Below are 21,483 nucleotides of genomic sequence, written 5' to 3' on the forward strand. Positions count from 1 at the left end.
CTGGGGTGGTGCCCCCAAAACCTCTCTCAGGCTTCTTGATTCCATTCAGAAGAGGGCAGTTAGGTTAATTAATGATTTGATTCATCTCTAACAGAGTCTCTCCACTCGCTGTCTCGTAGACGTACTGTTTCTGCTGCATGCCTCTTCTACAGATATTTCCACGGGCACTGTTCTTCTGAATTGGCTTCTACAATTCCGGCTCTCTCTTTCAAAACAGTCCGAACACGTGCCGCCACCATCCAACATCCATTTACTGTCCAATTTCAAACCCACAGAACCAACTTTTCATTTTCCTCATTTATTCATTCAACTGCCATTTTCTGGAACAACCTTCCTTACGTATTTCCTGAAAATTACAATCTACAGAAGTTCAAGTCCAATGTCAACAAATATCTTCTTTCGTCTTCTCAACCTCCAACCCAAGCACGGTACTAAGTACTATAGGTTCTAATACCTCTCGTGTTAGGGGTTTACATAAAAAAAAAAAAAAAAAACTCTATGTAAAAGTTGTGGAAGAATTATGGCCAGAGGTTTATGATTCAAAGCAAACAATTAAGAATAAAACATAAAATATCCAATAGTTACTAACGGTCATATGAGATTGTTTGTTTGTTATTTGGTTTTTAGGAGCATTAGCAAGTAGGGCCATATTGCTCTGGGGATATGTGGTGGTCATTCCCTGACCTTTCTGCATCCTCTGTATTTGGTGGTCATGGGCTCGAACCCCAGTCTAATCAAGAAGCGTGTGCTACGCACTGCTGCTCCTGCCCACCTGGCTACGGATGCGCCAGTCATATGAGAGAGGTCTGACTAACAAAGAACAGATGGAACTGGAAAAGCAAATGTCTACTGTTGAGAAAGAGGATTCTCCAAATGATGATAGGGAAAATAATTAATGACAAATTTATTGACAGATTTTATTAATGAGTATAATGATGCCTTACATATTATAACTAAGAATGATCCAAATTTTGAAATAGCACTAAAGTAAAATAAGCATTCTTGATATATCCTGGTATAAGGGAATGCATTGTGAGAAAAAATTCCAGACAAAGCAATCTCCACACAACACCTTCAAGAAAGCTGATAATTTTTTTACAGTGATATACGTATTCTGTAACAAATTTTAAATTAATTAATTTTACTAACACATGTAAGTGCTATACAAAAATGGCCTCATTTTAAGTTGATTCAGTTTAAACTCTAGTTTTCAGGAATGCATCAGCATAAAATGGGGTCTGGCTGTACATGAACAAAACTGAATAGACTGCTTTGTGTTCAATTTACAATTATATAATGAAGTGAATTGAATTTTGAAATGAATTACATAAAGCAGTGATTTTCAAAGTGTGTTCCGCAAAGTTACTCCTAAAGTTCCATAAATGTTTTGCTATTGATTTTTTATTTAATTTGTACAATAGTACGGTTTTGTTTTTTATTGTTTTGTTTTTTTTTTTTATGTTATTTTGGGATTCCATGAAAAAAATTAATTCACAAAAGGGTACTGCTGCCGAAAAATGGCTGAAAAACATGACAAAGAATTTAACTGAAGTTTGAAATGAATTACATAAAGAAAAGAATGTCTTACTTGTCTCTGGCTGCAGTCCATCAAAGTACAATCATAGTGATTCAAGTGAAATCCACAAAAGCTAAATAAAAGTTGTATTAAACAAAAAAACAAGGAAACTATGCATGTCATCTTCAATGTAGTATCATTACATTCAACACACTTCCTCCAATGCTGAACTAATGCCTAGATTCAACAAGTGAAGAGGTTTTGTGGTTGATGCACAGCCATTCATGCACTATCATCTTGACTTTTTCATCTAACGAGAAGTGACATCTTCTCAGTGCATCTTTTAGTGACCTAAAAAAGGTGATGATCCCATGAAGCCAAGTCTGATGAATATCAAAAATACTTCAAATTACACCTCCTGTATCTGATTCACTATAGAACAGGCAGTATGAAGACCCGATGTAGTTAATACATGCTGCAGGAGAGCAAACCAAGAATTTCTTTAGGATTGCTGACTTTAACTGATTTAGAAGAACTGCAATACTCATCTTTCTTCTCTCCCCAGACAATGTTCCAGAATCATTCCTTTATGATTCCAGAATACAGTGAGTAACATTTTCCCAGCTTAATGCTTAGGTATGGACTTTCTTTGGTTGAGGTGAGCCTATATGGCACCACTATGAAACTGCATATTTGATTCTGATGTGTAATAGTACACCCAGAATTAATCTCCAGTCACTCATCTTTACAAAGGAGCTGCCTTCTAAGAACACAAAGTGACCTAAAAAGGCATCTCCTTTGTGCTCATACCACCCAAGAAGCACAGGAATACAATACATTACATAATTTATTCAGTTCTGATGCTAAACTGAAGAATTCATTGAGCATGCATTTTACGAAGGTGTAACTCCTTACTATCAATAGCATGCAATGAAGCAATACTAATCTTGCATACTGTGGAAATTTCTTTAATAATGCAACAGTTTCCTTGTATGAATCCTCTGCCTGTGTATTTAAAAGTATCGATTAGTTCAGAAAGGCTGCATATTATTTACCACAATTTGTAAATAAGTCACTAATAAAATTGGTCTATTAATATTCATTTTTATTATATTTAGACTAATTTTTATGATTTCATAGATTATGCTACTGATTGGTTACTTGGTGTTTAATTTTCAGTTTGGCATCGTGTGTGTGGGGTAGTCCCTGGATAATGACATCTATTTTAGTGTGAATGTGAACATTATTTTAGTGTGAATGCCTTGCACTTCAGTTAAGCAAAAATGGCAATCATCTTTGTGGCTTATGTCAGAACATGAGAGTAGTAGTAGGAAGAAGAGACATTTTCTTACTGTTCAACATGATTGGAATTCACTGTTTATTTTGATCACCAGGTTTCTGAACTATCATAACATGCCTTTGTAACAAATTCTGTAATGTTTTTCTTTTGCTTTTTTACAACTACAAATAAAAAATATTTGTCAAGTTTATTAATTTAAGCTTAATAAGATTCTACATTAATCAACTTACAAACACAGAAATATGGAAATAAATATCCTGTAAACTAAAACAGAATGCCAATTGTAAGGTGGCACAAATGCCACCTTACAAATAGATGCTTTTTTTTTTTTTTTACTGAACATACATGAATTACTAAAAGATAAATATAATCAGTCAGACCCAAAAACAAGGTTTAATCAAAAATAACTAATGAAAGATAATCATTCAAAACAAGTAAATAATTCATTTCATTACAATTAACCATATGAGTGCAATTAATATTCTTCAGGTAGCAAAGTCATAACGTAACCTTCATTCAATCTTGCATTGTCATAAATCCACAGTACAATATGGCAAGTGATGTAGTTAATACATGCTAAAGAAAAATATAAGTTAAAGTTATAACATTCATGCACTTGCTTTAAACTTGTAAATTATGGAAATTTCAAAGAAATTTTTCACACTATCATGCAAGGATAAATGAATTTTTCTGATGTGTCACCTGAACCCAATGTCACCACTACACTTTGATCTTAGCCAAAAGGCCATGTCACCAGAAGAAAAGATGCTCTTCACCACAACCATTTCAGAATAACTAATAGTATGTTTTGAAAAAGAAAAAATGACAGTAATATGTAATAGCCACTAACTGTTAAATAGGGATAATGTCATGCTTAAGCAAAACTTATAAACTGATAGTAAACTTATAATAATTTAAATCAGCTAAAATGTGCAAAAATGATAATATATATGAGCTAGATATCCACATATATTACTGAAAGCAGTAACTATACCCATGCAATTATGTACCAAACTGTTGATACAGAAGCGCCTGTTAAAGTATGTAAAACTTCCATTTTGATTTCTGAATCTTTTACTTTTAAATAGGGAAAGTTTTCCCTCATATACCAGCATTATTAAGAGCTATACCATCACATATTTTAGCCACATTTAACATACTATTACTGATGTCTGTCACAGTGATTCTTATTCCTGATCTGTTACTGGCTACTAAATGTTGTCCTATGCAACAAATTGTAACTGATCAGTTTGCCCATATAAGGAATGCTGTGATGTCTCTCACTTTGTCAAATGAGGTACAGAAGCTGCCTTCTGCGACAACATCCAAAATCCATTCACAAAAGCACAGTGGGAAAGAACATTGTGTATTTCACCAAATGCCATTTTTTAATTTAATAAACAATCAGGCTAGGATAACCACCAAGGTACATAAGGCTAAGAGGGATCAGCATATGGTATCTGTAAATTCTAAGACTACTTTATCTGTTTGCAGAATGAAAAATCTCCTTTAACTGGCCAAAGGAGATCTGCTTGAAAAGCCTCCATAACTTCCACTCATTGGGGTAGGTTCAAAATTAAATCTGAACCTTCCCAAATGGGTGAAAAATGACAAAATCCTTAATAAAACAGCCTAGGAAAATAAATATCTTGTTTTAGGAGAAACGTATGGAGCAATTGAAAAAATGTGTTGACTGGGGAAAAAAATTCCTTGATTCACTTAAAAAGATAAGAAAAAAGCACAGTAACACCTACCTTCTCTGAGGGTAATAGTTTGGCTGTTCTATAACGTCCACGGATTAAGGCATAACATAAAAGGGTCATGACCATCACAAAGAGAAAATAGCTAGTGTGCATCAAGTGAAGATTTACAATGGACCGATCTCTCTAATAAGAAAATTTTTTAAAATTTCATCACAATTCATACAACTGATTACTTAAAACAGGTTCACAAAATTTAACATACAGGTAACCCTCGTATAACATGGTAGTTAGATTACTATAAAATCTTGTGTAGTGCGAAACCGCGTTTATACAGGACTAAGAATCAGTACAAAAGGGGGGGGGGGGTTACGTTCCAAAAGCTAACAAAAATACACCTTTTTTTTTTCTTTTTTTTTTTTTTTCTTTTTAATAACTGTTGGAAGCTTAATTTTTATTAAAAATAGTAATATCCAAATATTGAGTGCTTTTTCCATTTTCTCAATTAGTGCTCGGGGATGAGCTGTCATATTTGCGGAAAGATCCTACAGCAACAGCAGTTCTAATTTTCAGGTCATTTTTCTTTATGGGCCGGATTGTTACTTCATTTAAATTTAAACTTTTTGCAACGTATGATACCTTTCCCCTTTTTTAAGACGTTCCAAAATTTGTACCTTTGATTCTAGAGAAATACAGTTTCTTTTGTGCAGTGCTTTTTTACTTTCCTTTGGCAAAATTTAGGGCTGGAATTTAATTCACAACAAAGAAATTATTCCAATACGATTCTTAAGAACGAAGTTTAGTAATACATACCCGGAAAAATTTATAAATGATCAAATAAAAACCAAAATAACCTTCCAAAAAACCTTAAAAGTCACGATTGGTTTGGTTTGGTTTTTTTTATTTTTAGGAGCATTAGCAACTAAGGCCATATTGCTCCGTGATGTGCGGTGGTCATTCCCTGACCTTTCCGCATCCTCCGTATTTAGTGGTGACGGGCTCGAACCCCGGTCTAATCAAGAAGCCTGTGCTACGCACTGCTGCTCATCCCACCTGGCTACAGAGGCGCCTAAAAGTCACGAACTGCATGCTTCGAAGTCACAAATTTTTATGGTCCCAAACAAGCACAAGTTCAATAGCACATAACCTAACATGGGAATTTTCCAATAATTTTTGCATAACAACTAGTGAGTCAACAGTGGAGATTCACAAAAAAAAAGACTGGAAATTGGAAAATTACATCCAACATATTAGCAGGGTTTTCCCCACACAAAAGCTCAAAAATACTGTGATTCTCTAACTGTTAGAGTGAAACTGTGTCATATAAGTAACGTGTTGTGCGAGGTTCACCGCAATTTATCAATTGTGTTAGAGTAAAACCATGTGTACAAATACAATGTTATACGATAGTTGCCAGTATATTATTACAATGTAGAAAATTTTTAAACTTGTCAACTTAAAAAAGCTGTTAATTCAAACTCATAATTTTAAAATTCAACACGAAAAGACGAAAAGGCAATTTCTAAATACACTTCCTTCTCGCAATAACATTTTTTTAACTATTCATGATGAAAACAGCAACTTGATAAAGTTAATTATATATTAACCACAGGGTGTCTTACCAATGCTTTTAAATAAAGTTGTTGTTTTTTTATTTTTATAATCCTACTTAGAAATAAATGTTTGAACTTAATATACCTGTACTTTTTATTTAATGATAATTGAGAAAACTGAATTTTATTATTCTAAGAAAAAGAATTAGGGGAGTGATACTATGCTATGATCCTAACCATTCTCTTACACCACTACCACAGCCGATATTGTGAAGACTGTGCCCTGAGAACCCTCTACATGCACAATGACTGGAAACTACCTAAAGAGCTAAATTATATCACAGAAGCTTTCTCCCATCAACAAACATCCCAAACAGTTAAAAGAAAAGTATCACTAAAACAAACTTCATGATCCCATTTCCCTGCCTCCGGAGTAACAACAGAACATTTTATGTACGCTCTTCTTCACATTCCTATCATGAGCAACAGAATTGCAAGTATGATCCACAGAAAGAGAAATGCAGCACACACAAAGGTTCCTTGTGGTTTTATTATTGATGTCTTTCCTCTTAGCCACAAAAAACATCATTTCATTCTTTGGGGATTATTTTTACTGTTGTTATCTCTTTATTACAATATAATGTATAGCACACAGCTATAATAACAGTTTAAGGAAAAACAAACCGAAGTGACTCACAATATTAACTTGTCAGCTGATCACTCACAACAGTGGAGAGGCTTTTCTGAATTTACTGGACAACTGTTTTCTACACCAACATTTTAGAGAAGCAATGAGAGAAAAGTTGCAGTCAATTTCTGAAAATTAGTAGTAATATGATCACTAGGTGGTAGTAATCATAATATATCGATGTGAGAGATATTTAAAGATATAACTGCTGTCCTGAGCAAAGGAAAAGGTATGGTCAGTTCTACTATACAAGTCTAAATAGACTTATATAGTAGAACTGACCACACCTTTCCCTTTACTCGGGACAGCAGTTATATCTTTAAATATCTCCCACATCAAATGGCAAATAGGTTGATGTTATTACATAGTTTCTTTATTAGGATACATCTGGCTAAAGTCTTGGATTTTGGACAGTTTAAAATGCATACATCATCTGCAAACCTAAAAATTAAATTTTTCAGAAAAGAAATTTCTTTGTAAAGAAAAGTTTTCTTCAGAAAACAAATTTCTTTGTTTGTAATAATGCAGGATTCTAGACCACTCACGGGTGCTTCTTTCATTTTCTGGTATAGTGCTGAGCCATCTGAGAGAATGTTGCGGAAAATATATAGGTTTATAACGTTGTTCTTGTGTGTAATGTTGCAATTTATAAACATGGTTTTTAAATTGTTCAAAATTGATAATAATTTTGATAATAATAATTAAATTAATAATTTAATAATAATAATAAATTGATAATAATTTTATATTCTTAAGATTAATGCTGGTGAACACACTTTGAAAGTTTGGATATGGCTTATGCTGATACCTTGGAATGCATTTATAACTAGTCTACTGTTAACTATAATTTTACTGTTGGTGATGTGATTCAGTACTGGTTTTAGCATTTGTTTAAAGGCTTTGCCAGGTAGTTTGGCATAGCTGTCCTTGCATGATGTAATTAATATAAAACTGACTGGTGATTTTTGAAATTTTGGAAGAAAGTACATATAGGAAAACTTGTAATTATTATTATTTAGTTTAATATTTTGTTCAATGCAATCAATTTTTTGATAATAATATTAGCAAATATTAAAATTCATTTATATGTATCACTAAATTGAAGTTCATTTTTTAGTGTATTAATGTAAAAATCTTTGCATATTAATGACAATTATCAATAATTATCAATTCGGCAATAACAATTTTACATAAATATTCATTCACTTACTTTTAACATTCAGGCAATGATAACTATAACTGTTGGGATCAGATCTATATTTATATGATATTTTTCATAGGAAATGACCTCAGGAATATGCTTGCAAAAGTCATGGATTGCTTGTAATGCAATCAGTTTCTCATTGTTAGGTTTTGGGCACATCAGTGACTCAGACTATATTGCACCACTGTATATGTCTCTACAAGAGTAAGTTCACAGACTGATCTGCATGTGGTGTAGGTAGAAAAATCCAGATCAACTAACATGGAACTCTAATCCTAGGCCTGAGATCAACTCACTACAGTCTCAACTGAAGAGGCCTTTAGATTCCTCCAATCACTGATGGGACTCTAACCCAGACTGCTCCAAATGTGTGAAAAGCAGTGAAAACACTTTATTGCTACAGAGGACAATCAGCTTGTGGATTAGAACCCTACCTCTTGTTAAATTGTGACTATTAATTTATTTAATGACATTTAATGGAACCTGAGTACTTACAATGGATAACATCACTGTTAATTCTGGATCAGCAGAATATGTAAAAGTCAGCTTTGTTCCTCCAGGACACCACCTGCTTCCCATTTTTTCCTGGTCAAATAATGAAATGGGTAATGATTCTAATGGTTGCACTTCTGAACGACAGGATGGAGGGCGCCTGTAAACAAATAAAGGAAAATACTAAGAAAAACAAAACTGTACAAGTTTTTGCTAAATGTGTTACACACTTCTGTAAAAAACACACCTAGGTTCATAATACAAAGCATAATGCCTTGCTACTATACACATTAGTCATATGAAACAACATAGAGACACTGAGCAAAACATAAGGGCACATTACAGCAGACTATACAGAATAAATGACACACACACACACACACACACACACACACACACACACACACACACACACACACACACACACACACACACACACACACACACACACACACACCTTGCTCTGTGTGTATGTGACTATACATACACAGAGCAAGATGCAAGTTCACTGAACAATGGAATCTTTAAACAGAATTCTGTATTCAGATTATATAAAATTCGTCTCCATTATTTGTTAGCAATTATATGTTAATTCAGACCAGAGCGGCAACGTAAAAGGCTCAAACTAATGGGAGTGCTCTGTGGCTCAGGGGAGAACTGGGGGGGGGGCTGTCCTCTGAATTACAGCCTTTTGAAATGCACTGCTTGTTTGATGTTTGTGGAGCAATCAGGAACGGGACATGATATTGCCAAGGGGAATGTCTTTGTGTGTGCATGATGTAAGGAGTGTCAGGAAATCAGGCGCCAACTCAGCGTTGTTATGGGTCTATATGGGAGCTTGAAGGACAGGGTGGATGCCCTCAAAGGATTTAAATTGAGGAGCCCATCAAGCTCTCAGCTGCCCACATCAATGCTAGAGCTTGCACTTGAACATCATGCAACACAGTGGTAATCCCCAAGGCAGGATGTGCTGTTCCAAAGGAACTAGTTATTGTTGTCGGTGACTATTGTCAGGGAAATGGGGAACATATTGTGCAAAAAGGATAGGTGGAACAGGACCAGGGTATGTCTGCCAGGTGCAAAGGTTGATGATGTTGTAGAGCAGATATCATCTTTTAAGGGCACAAAGGGTGATATTGTTGTACACATTGTCACTAATGATATTAAGAGTAGGAGACTAGCAGAAATACTTAACAAGTACAGGTCAATATTGAAAAAAAGCCGTGAGTTAGGGTTGAATTACAAAGTGTCTGCAATTCTGACCAGACATGACAGGAGGGAGTATATGATGAGAGTTTTGTCGATCAATTCCGGCCTGGAGAGATTGTGCAAGGCTCAAGGGGTAGAATTTTTCTCAGCCTGGTCTGTGCTTCTTAACAGGAGAGACTGCTTCTACAGGGATGGGATACACTTAAACAGAAATGGTGCAAGAATATTTGCTGATGCTATCGAGGCAGAGTTAGGTGGGTCGGAAAACTGCTAGCTTTGGGGGGATACAAGGACTAATAGATTAACAGTAGCCACTGGGAGAGGTGAAAGTGATTCTTGCACTGCTTCTATTCAAATGCAATTAAGCAGCAGCCTGGAAAGCAAGGCAATGGGGATTTCCAAGACTGGTGGGAGTCATAGTGGAACAAGTAAATATATGGGCTGTGTGGGCTGTGTTAGGGTAACTAAGAATAGAAACAGGTGCATGCATACTTGCATGTACACCAATGCTAGGAGTATAGTTAATAAATTTGATGAGCTTGAAGTGCTAGTCAAGACATCAAAGGCAGATATTGATGGGATATCAGAGATGTGGTGTCACACAGACATAAGCAGTGCAGAATTGGAATTTGGGAAATACAATGTGTACAGAAAGGATATACAGGATAGGACAGGAAGGGAAGAGGGGTTATGCTGTTAGTTAATAAACACAAAATCTAAGAAAGTGCATCCAATTGATGTTGGTGGACAATGCAATGTTGAGTCTGTTTGAATCTGATGAGTATAATAAGCAATTGTGCAGAGAAATAGAGTGGGCCAGTAAATTAGAGTGTCTTATAATGGGGGATTTTAATTTCCCAGAGAGTGACTGGAATTTGTGGGTTGGTCACTCACACACTAGAAAGGCTTTTGTGGATTTATTGGATGATTGTTTTCTACAGCAGCATGTTTGGGAGGCAACTAGAGGGAGTAATACTCTTGATCTAATTATCAGTAGTGGTTCTTCATGCATTAAGAATCTGCAGATAAATGAACCACCAGGTGGCAGTGATCACAGTGTGCTGAAGTGGTATTTACTCAAAGAAGTAATTTTTGAGGCAGCAAAGAGGCAACTTTATGGCAGAAAAAATCCTTCCCTTTGCTGCCATAGCAGCAAAGGGAAGGATTTTTTGCTCTCGTAAAGATGACTACGGTGGTCTGAGACAATATTTAAATTCTATACGGTGGGACCAACTGATGATTTTACCAATGGCAAATTCAAAACGGGAAGCATTCAAAGAATTAATCTTGGAAGCTACTAGACTTTTCATACCAAGAAATATTGTTCAAGATTTAGACCTAATGGATGTCAGATGAAGTAATTAGACATGTGGCAGAGAAAAAAAAAATGCATGAAATACATAAATTAATATGTATTTCATAAAATGGGATTCTTCCTGTTGCTCAGAATAATCGCCTAAGAGGGCATAAATTCAAATTGAGGAAAAACAGCTGTAGGACAGATGTATGGAAGTTTGCCTTTAGTCAGCTGGTGGTTGATTGCTGGAACAAGCCTCCATCTGTCATACAAGTTGATAGCTTAAACAGATTCAAGGCAGAACTAGACAAACATTTGGAGTGGATGGGTGAAATGAGAAGGGTGTTTTTTTTTGCTATATAAGCTTGCTTTCTTGCATTATTTCCCATGCTAATGCTAACAAAAACGATTGTTATCTTTGAGTAAAACATTTTTAACCTTGCTCCTCCTTAGCATTATTCTAGTGGTTTTCACTTTTCCTGAAGTTCAAGGTTCTTATAAACTTTAAGGGAACTTTCTTAAGAATTTTTTGTATAGCTTTGGTTGCACTTTAGTCTTAAATAATGCTGTACACAGTTATCAAAGTTTATAGGTCAAAGCACATTTCTCACCTTTTCCTATATGAATGACTTAAAGTTGATATTTCCATAATACATCATGGTGTGAGTTGTCACTATTCCAAACAGCCGAAACCAACCAACTTACCTCTTAAGACAGGTTGGATGGGTTGAGTTATTTCCATAGACAAAGCCATACAAAGTTATAAAAAATTATATTCCTAGAAAATTTTATTTTATTTAGAGAAAGAGATGCTAGGATTAACTGCCCAAACTTTCAAAAATATTTAATACATACTGACCTTGTTCTGGGCAACAGTAAGGATGAGCCCTGGAAGGTCAGACAAACATCTGGGATACTGCAACTTTTTCCACAGCTTGATAAATTCACAATAGGTGGAAGATTGAAGCTGATATTCAAATAATCATCAGCAGCTTTTCCTAAGAAAATGCAACAGAGAAACTTGTGCTGAATAGCTAATAAATTTATAATAGAAAACTTGAAAAGTATGTACTATAAAGACAGCAGATACATGAGGGATTTCTAACTTTGAACTCTACATTATTTTTAAAAATATCATATTCTGGTAATGGCAATTTTTTTTTTTTTTTTTTTTTATAAAACAGTAAACACTATTCCCCCCCCCCACACACAATACTTTGTAACAGTATGCATACCACCATTGGTACACATCTCTTTTTATGCCATGACTGCTGTATTTTCCAACTACTTGTATATCATAATAAATTGTTATCTGTCTATTATTAATTATATTAGAATCTACAGAATGGAATTGTTATAGTTATTGTTATAATTTTAAAGAAATCCCTATTTTCAATTATAATATTTATATCCAAGAGTAGTTAATTTCATCAGGCTTCACATGCCCACTATTTTAATTTTTTTTTTTTTTTTTTTTTTGTATATCATAAATTTGGTTTGATATTATGTACATTTATGTTATCAGCGCTTTAATGGCTACTGAATGGGCATTAAAAATACTTATGCATGGTTATTAACTTTTGATTTTCAAAAATATGGAGCTCAGGTATTAAGCAAGGAGAAACACATTTTTGAGCCAAAACAGAACAGGTAAAAAAACAGGAGGCATTTAATAAAAATGCCAGGGTGCTTCCCAAAAAAAAAAAAAAAACACAAGAAGCAGGGGTTTTTTAAACATCTGCACTGCGTTAGAAATTAAATTTCATTGACAAAATCTATATTTCATATTAATACAGTCGTGGGACTTGTTTACCAATACAATACACTTTCACACATTACCTTACCTAACATTTTTTTCTGGTTGGATTTCTGTCTGGATATTATATTAGATATCAACTGATTTTGATTGATTCAAGAAAGGCACTGTTGCAAATTTTGTTCAGAAATGTTCAGTCAAAGTTATATTCATAACAATGGCCCTGTTGTATGGACTTGTTTAGTTATCAGGAGCATTTCCAAAGCTTCCACAGAGAGAGAGAGAGAGAGAGAGAGAGAGAGAGAGAGAGAGAGAGAGAGAGAGATCTCAACTCAGTTTTGTCTTTCTAACCTGGCTGAATATTCTCTACACTCAGTACTACTATGAGGAATTGTTAAAATATTAAGCAAGACTTGGGATAATCTGTGCACTTGTCATTTCCCCAATCAAGGACCACTATATGTAAATTCTTTCCCATTTCTTAATTGCTTTCATAATAACCTCTGGTAGCTTCTTACACTGAAACTGACAGAACAGATGTGGCATTACATCTACTGCTTTATCTATTTTTTTATCTTTAACACCAAACAGTGGAAACTTTTTCATTAAAAAATTTCAAATTTGAAAATAATGCACTGGCAATTGACAAAATTCGTGCTACTTCAATATTTATAAAAACATTATTTTTCAATGGGAATTTGTGCACCACATAGTCACATGTAACCATAAAGTAATTCTTACTGGGCAAAACAGAATTTTCTCTTGTTTATGACTCTCCATGACATTGGAAGTAGAAATGCCTATGACTATGTCAGAATCATCCTTTTGCATTAGTCTGTCTTAATAATCAATTTCCAAAATGGAAGATCTGAAAACTGTTGTTTAAAATAAATTTGCACTTTAACATTCTCCAACATATCTAGGAGTAATGACTCAGTACATGGATGTGAGGTACAATGGATTGAAAAGCCACGTTCAGATTTTCAAATCTTGGTATAAAATTTTAAAAGAAACAAGCAAATTACTTTATTCAAGGCAGAAGACAGAAACATGAACAGACTTTCTTCACAATGAGGATAGCATGCCTAGAATTATCAGCTTGCTTGGCCCCTTTAAGGTTGCTTTCACCAAAAGTTTCAATTCAGAAGTTGTTTTTCTTGTGGAGTTCATCAGGTTGGTGCCAGTGGATTAACTGAAGGGGATTAAGATCATGTGTCTAATAGGAAAATTTTGCTTAAAATTTGTCTAAATTTACTTTCTACAATTTTTAGATCTTTTTTCATTAATTTGGAAATTTTATTTCATTAATTTAGTGAAATTAATTTTTACAATACAGTGGAATGTCAGTTATCCGGAATAATTTAAAAGGCTGATTTTTCTTCTTTTTTTATTAATGGTAGTACATGTATTTAAGACAAATGTTTATTATGTTAAGAGAGTACAGTATTTCTATTTGTTTTTTTACTTCGTTATCTCGTGAAATGCTGGATTAGGAAACCATGAGTGAATGAGTTGTCAATCGCTTCCGTGAAACCAATTTTCTAGGGCATATTTTGTTCTCTTCATGTTATGTTTAGTTTAGCTCCAGATTTGTTAAGAATAATATTAGACCAAAACTATGCAATTTATTATTTTTCTCAGTTTTTTTACAGTAAAATGTCAATTAAAATAAACAGCACTAAAATGGGCAGAAAAACAGGAAGAATGCAATATAATCAAAGTGATATTGTTAAGGAACTTGAGATTTAGTAGTAAAAAAAAAAAAAAAGGTCAACAAATGAAACAAAAAACGATCGAAAATTTTAAAAAATTACTTTAAATTTTTTTCTACATAAAATTTGCTGTAAAATACCTATATAAATATATATACATATGTAAATGTGCACATTTTTATGTATAAGTTATTATTATTATTTTTTAATTAAATAAATTCGGTTTTTTTCCACAATATTTAAAGTCTTTTTCTTTTAACTTAATACATTATAACAGAATTTATTTAATCTTGCCTTACATTCGATTATCCGAAAAATTTGGCTATCCAGAAGAGGTCTGACAATTATTCCGAATAACTAATGCTGTATTTGTAATTTTAATTCTTAACTTTTCTAAAGTACTGCTGCTACTTGTAGGTAGAAGGACTCTATTTTGTAGAAATATGGTATTCATTTGAACAAAGGTGGTGGAAGGGTTTTTACCAGTGGAGATGGGTAATATAGACACGAGTTTATCTAATGATACTGGTCAAAATAATGCTTACACACATCTCAAGAGTTCTTGTTTGTTACCGCAATGGCCAATGTTGGCAAGGTGTTCTGAGGGAGGCAATGTTTCAAATGAGTAAGGAGATAAAGGGGATACAAGCCTAAATAGCTTTAAGGGTTAAGGGTTAGCTAAATAGCTTTAATTATAGAAGAATACTTATCTTAACTGGGACTACAGTAATGTCAGGAGTGTTGTCTTAAAATGGAAGAATTTGAACTCCTGGTTAGAACAACTAATGCTGTCATAATAGGATTAATGCAAATAGTGTCACACAAAAACTGAGGATGATGAGTTTCACTGTAGTATATACAATGTATTTAAGAAGGATAGGAAAAACAGAAGTGTGGTGGGGTAATGCTTTTTATGATGGTAAGTCAAGCATGCCATCATAGAATCTGTTTAGTGTGAGTCAGTGGGAAGCAAAAGTATGAGAGGGGACTAACCTACAGATCAGATGGTTATGAAGAATATGATGTGTCTACATGCAAATGGAATGGGCAAGAAAGTGAATTTCTTAAGGGTGATTTCAATTTGCCCCTGGTTGACTGGAGTAAGTGGGAGGGAAAAATATTTAAATAAACTAGATGATTATTATTTGTACCAGCATGTTAGAGAAAATACTAAGGAAAATACTCAAGATGGCTTCACAGGGCTTACAGTATGGGAGCCATTGGTAGGTAGTTATCACGCAGTCATTACTTGGAAGACAAAGAAAGCTGTTGCAGTAGTTAAAAGTAAAGGCACAGGTTTTAATTTCAGAAAAGGGGACTATGAAAATTTAAGGCATTACATGGAATCTACTCATTGAGCACATTGCAAAGGTTGGGTGAGCACGGCAGAAATACAGAATACCTTTGAAGCAATAATCACAGATACCATGAATGCCTATATACCATTAGAAAACATAGCACAAGGAGGATGCTGAGATGGATGAAAATGGAGTTGGCCAGTCTAATAAAGCAGAAAAATATGGCATGGGAAAGATTAAAAATGGTGAAGCCTATGATGATGTTGTTGTTGTTGTTGTTGTTTGGTTTTTAGAAGCATTAGCAACTAAGGCCATATTGCTCCGGGGATATGCGGTGGTCATTCCCTGACCTTTCCACATCCTCCGTATTTGGTGGTCACGGGCTCAAACTCCGGTCTAATCAAGAAGCATGTGCTACGCATTGCTGCTCCTGCTCACCTGGCTACGGAGGCGCCGGTGAAGCCTACAATGATTATAAGTTGATCTGTAATAGAACCAAAGAAAAAGTTAGGGCAGCCAAGGATGAGTATGAGAAAGCACTGGCTAAGAGAGCAAAAGATAGGTATGGGAGTTTTTCATGTATGTGAATACAAAGAAAAAGAAAACAAATCAGATCAGACCCTTGTTTACAGGGTATGGGAAAGTATTGGATAACTAAGCTGATATCATTGATGAACTGGATAATTATTTTATATTGATCTTTACTGATGACAGATCCTTTGTAGGTAAAGAAGTTCTGTGAGTGAGACTGGAAAGCATGAAATTAGCAATATTGAAATTTCAGAAGATTATTAGAAAAACTTTCGAGTCTAAAGGCCTCCATAGCCAAGTGGTCAGGACTGGGAGTGCAGTAGCACACGCTCTTTGAGTAGACCAGGGTTCAAGCCCCTGACTGCTAAATAAGGTCGATCTGCCAACCCGCATTGGACCAGCATGGTAGATTATAGTCCATTTCCCTCAGCATGAATTGTTGAGGAGGCTTCCATCCCGCAGTGGGTTGATAATGGCTGCAGTTTACCTTTTTTTTTTTTTTTTTTAACTCAGTAATTTTGATGGAGGTGACCAGAGAGTGCATTGAACCACTCAGGTTAATTAAAAAGGCATCACTTGACTCAGGAGAGATTTGTTTGGATTAAAGAAATTCCAACATTTTACCAATACATAAAGGAAGTTGTTTGTTTATTATTTGGTTTTTAGGAGCATTAGCAACTAAGGCCATATTGCTCCTGGATATGCGGTGGTCATTCCCTGACCTTTCCGCATCCTCCGTATTTGGAAAGGAAGTTGTAAGAGTGAAGTGATAACTACAGACTAGTTAGTTTTACTTCAGTGGGGAAAATCTTGGAGGCATTGATTAGGAGTGAAATTCAGGGACATTTAGACAGAAATAGCATCCTGAAGGACACACAACATAGTTTTGATAAGAGAAAATCATGTTTAGCTAACCCAGTAAGCTATTTTGACAGTTAATCATGAGCTGCATATAGGGAACAATTTCAACATAGTTTATTTGGATTTTAGCAAGGCATTTGACTCAGTCAGATGCCTTGCAAAGGAGAGGTTACTGTATAAGCTGGAACATGTTGGGATTACTGGCAAGATTCTAAGGTGGATTGCAGGGGGGGGGGGCTGCAGGGAAGAAGATAGAGAGTTGTGATTAATGGATGTTCTTCAGAGTGATGAAATATCAAAAGTGGGGTCCCCCAAGGATCAGTTCTTGAACAATTATTGTTTTTAATTTTCATAAATGACAACGGTTCTAAGAGTGAAGTGGGAAAATCATGGAGACAACAATAAAGGGTGGAATTCAGGGTCATTTTGATAGAAATGGAATTCTGAAGGATACTCAGCATGGGAAGGGAAAATTATATTTAACCAATCTGGTTAGCTATTTTGACAGAGTCACTCAAAAGCTGGACTTAGGGAATAATTTCGACATTGTTTATTTGGATTTCAGCAAAGCATTTGACTCAGTCCCACATGATTGGTTGCTTTATAAGCTGGAACAGGTTGGAATCACAGGGAAAATCCTTAGATGGATAGCTGGATGGCTTCAGGACAGGAGGCAGAGGATTGTGATAAATGGTTATTCCTCAGATTAGGTTGATGTAAGAAGTGGGATTCCAAGGATCAGTATTAAGACCACTGTTGTTTTTGATTTTCATAAATGACATCAATGAAGGGATAGAGGGCACGATGTCTAAATTTGCAGATGATGTACAGACTGGTAGAGTAGTTAATGATCACCGCCAAGCAGAACTTCTTCAGAGTGACCTAGATAGACTTCAGGAATGATCAGAAAAATGGCAGCTATGCTTTAATCTAGCAAAGTGTAAGGTATTGCACCTGGGGAATAACCCCAAAATAACTTATACACTTGGCAGAGTTGAACTAAAGCTGATAGTGGAGGAAAGGGACTTGGGTATTACGATAGGGTCAGACGTGAAGTTCTCCGAGCACTGTAGACTGGTTGCACGGAAGGCCCATGGTATCCTATCAATGATTTATCAAACAATTTCTAGCAGAGATAAGGATGTCATAATCCCATTATATAATTGTGGCTATTTTTAGACCACACTTAGAATACTGTGTTCAAGTAGGGAGACCGCATCTAAAGAAAGACTTGCTTGAAAGGGTCCAAAGATGGTAACTCGCATGAGATCGGCAAAAGGGCATCCACATGAGGAAAGACTTCGAATATGTGGGTTGCAGAGCTTGGAAACTAGGCACCTTAGATGAGACTTGATTGAGGTGGTTAGGGCTCTGGGAGGCAAAATCAATGAGAACCAAATTTTCATGGTTATAAATGATTCTAGAACAAGGGAGGGCATAATTTCAAGTTACAGGGGGAGATGTTTAGACTGGATGGCAGGAAGTTTTATTTTAGCCAGCAAGTTATAAATTACTGGAATAAGTTAACTACATGGGTGGTAGTGGCTGACAGTTTGGGGAAATTCAAGGGTCAGCTGGATAATTACCTATGGGAAGAGGGAAATGCATAGATTGTCTATTTCCTTTTCTCTTATTAATTATCATTATTTTTTAAAATTTTCTTCTTATTATTTTATTTTATTTATTTTATTTTTTTGGCTGGGGCAGCATAAGCCATAGGCTTCCTTGCACCATGTGGCCAATGCTAATACTAATACAGTCAGTCCTCATAAAATACGATAGTTGTGTTCCTAGGAACTCTCATGCAATATAAATAACATTCCTTATGGGAAAAATAGGGTTAGGCACTGACCACCCAAGGAGAAAGGTTCGACATATTTGTAACCAAAACTTTACCAAGCACAATAAATAATCATAATAAAACACTTGCACAGTTAAAAATTTAAAATTAATAATTTAATCATGTAAAATTAGATTCCTACCTTAAAAATAAATGAAGATAGCTTGAGGGAAAGGGCATGAGAAAGGGTTGAAGCAGTGGAATTATGGGGAAAGTGGCAGCACGTAGTCATCATTATCGGAACTGGGAGGTGGAGGAGATGCATATGAGGGCTTTGGACTAAATGTGGTCACGCTAGAACTACAGGGCTGTGGCTCATTTTCTGTCTCTTCCTTGGGTATTTTCATAAAAAAGACATTAGTTTCTGTTGTTTCGCTATCTTCTTTCTTTCACAAAGCAGCTGCTTATATGGCTCCAAAGCAGATCAAATTGTATGACATGCTCTTTTGCTTCTTTCTGCATTGTAATCATCTTCTAGCCATTGCATACTTTCCTCAAATGAATTTAAAACTGAAGATAACTCTGAAATAGAAAGCTGTTTTATGGTGGCTTTCAGGCATTCATCTTTGTCATCTTCCTCACCTTCCACCTATCCTCCAGCAACAAGTTGTTGCAGTTCTTCTTCATGAGACTGAAGCAACTCTTCTAAATCTTCTCCCTACAATTCTTCAAAGCCAATCTGCTTTGCAAGGGCAACACAATGTGCTTTTAATTTAGGAAGCTCATTTATAGGATCAAAGCCTTTAAAATCACAAATAAAATCTGGTAAACCATGTAAGCATTCTTTTGTCACTTTGTTACAAACCTCCACAATTATGTAAATTGCATTCTTTATGTTGAATTGTTTCCAGAAGTCTTTAACTGTTGGTGCATTTTCACCCTCTGTTGCTGCTATCAACATCTTAGATGTGCATCTTGTGTAATAGTGCTTAAAAGCAGCAATTACTCCTTGGTCAAGTGGCTGGATAAGAGATGTTGTGTTAGGGGGTAAAAGCAGGATTTTGATGTTTGGTGACAGTTCATCAAGGATTGGAGGGTGACTTGGTGCATCGTCCAAAACAATTAAAATCTTAAAATCCAAATTTTTCTTTTTGCAGTAGCTTCGAAACACATTCTCAAACACATCTAGTAGAAGATCAGTCCTGTCATCCACCCTCTTCTGCTGTTCCCAAAGTAAACACCCAGGGTAGACCTTATGATCCCTTTTAACACTTGGATTGGCTGCATGATAAACAACAGGCTTCAGTTTCAAGTTGCTATTTGCACCTAACATAATGGTCAATCTATCCTTAGCAGACTTGAAGCCTGGAGCTCGTGCTTCTTCTCTTGAGATATATGTTTGTGATGGCATTTTTTTTCCAATACAGTCTGGTTTCCTCAAAGTTGAAAATTTGGTCCAGCATATAGCCCTCTTCCTCAACTAGTTTTTTCAGTATTAGAGGAAATGCCTTTGCTGCTTCATCTGCATTTGAAGCTTCAACTGATAATTTCACATTATGGAAAGTGTGATGTTTCCTGAAATTATTAAACCAGCCACTACTGGCAGGAAAGGGAGGCACTTCTTAGTTTTCAGCTTTATTTCTGAGGTCTTCAAATATTGATAATGCCTTTGCTTTGCTTTTATAGTAAGCAAACTTGTTCCTGATCTCTTTGTTTGATATATCCAAACAGATAACAGATGTTCCATCTCTTCCAATTCTTTTTCTTGATCTAATTGATTTTGTTACACTTTGAGTTGTTCCTGCTAGGAAAGTTGTTTTTATTTTCTCTGCATTCTTTCTAATTGTTCTCAGTGTTGCCTCATTTAGGCTTGTAGCACGCACATCATCACATCATCTTTCATTCCGCTCAAAGCGTTTCACAATTTAATATTTTTCTTCTGTTGATATTGCTTTTCTTTTTCTCTCTGAACCTGTAGTATCTTCACCAGGATGCTTCCCTTTCACACTTTTTTTTCAAGTATTTTACTCATTTTTTGAGAATAGAGCACAAGTATAAAAAGATCAAAAATGAGGAGGCAAGCTTGATACACATAAACAGCACAGCACACAAGTAGCAACTGAATAAACAACGCAGTAAAGGCGGAAGCACACTATGCTCACATTTTACATGCTTACATTTTACTAAAGCACATTTCGCAGGTCACTAGCATAAAAAATAAAACCAATTTGCAGTTTCCAGTTTATTGGGCTTTTCTGTTAGTGCAATCTAATTATAAACGGGTAGGAAAGTCGATCTAATTGCATTTGTGATAATAAGGATAGCTGGAATTCTGTGGGATTTTACGTTATTATGTGAAATGTTTCCTCTTCCATGAAATCTTCAATCATAAAAAACAATTAAATTTTCAGAATCTTCTCTTCAGTCCTACTGTGTTGTGTTCGGTTGGGGTGATTCCGCTGCATTTGACTGCCATTTCTTGTAAACACAAAGGCGAATTGTGCATAAGCAAATTCGGTTCGTGTTACATGTGACATTTTCTCTATTTATAAATTGTGTATAATCAAATTCATGTAGTGTAAACAC

At 35.2% G+C, this 21,483-nt stretch overlaps 1 protein-coding gene across 1 annotated transcript in view; it reads right to left on the minus strand.

The window, feature by feature from the left end:
- Positions 1-21,483, minus strand: part of LOC150080551 (transmembrane protein 248-like) — a 77,841-nt gene that overhangs the window by 5,846 nt on the left and 50,512 nt on the right. The window contains exons 4-6 of the mRNA XM_090381521.1: positions 11,819-11,957; positions 8,457-8,613; positions 4,571-4,702 (exon numbers count right to left, since the gene is read on the minus strand). Coding sequence (XP_090237647.1) covers positions 4,571-4,702; positions 8,457-8,613; positions 11,819-11,957 — 428 coding nt within the window. The remainder of the gene's footprint in view (positions 1-4,570; positions 4,703-8,456; positions 8,614-11,818; positions 11,958-21,483) is intronic.

The sequence above is a fragment of the Mastigoproctus giganteus genome, chromosome 9, assembly GCF_048544385.1.
Source record: "Mastigoproctus giganteus isolate SK-2022 chromosome 9, ASM4854438v1, whole genome shotgun sequence".
Classification (NCBI taxonomy): Eukaryota; Metazoa; Arthropoda; class Arachnida; order Uropygi; family Thelyphonidae; genus Mastigoproctus; species Mastigoproctus giganteus.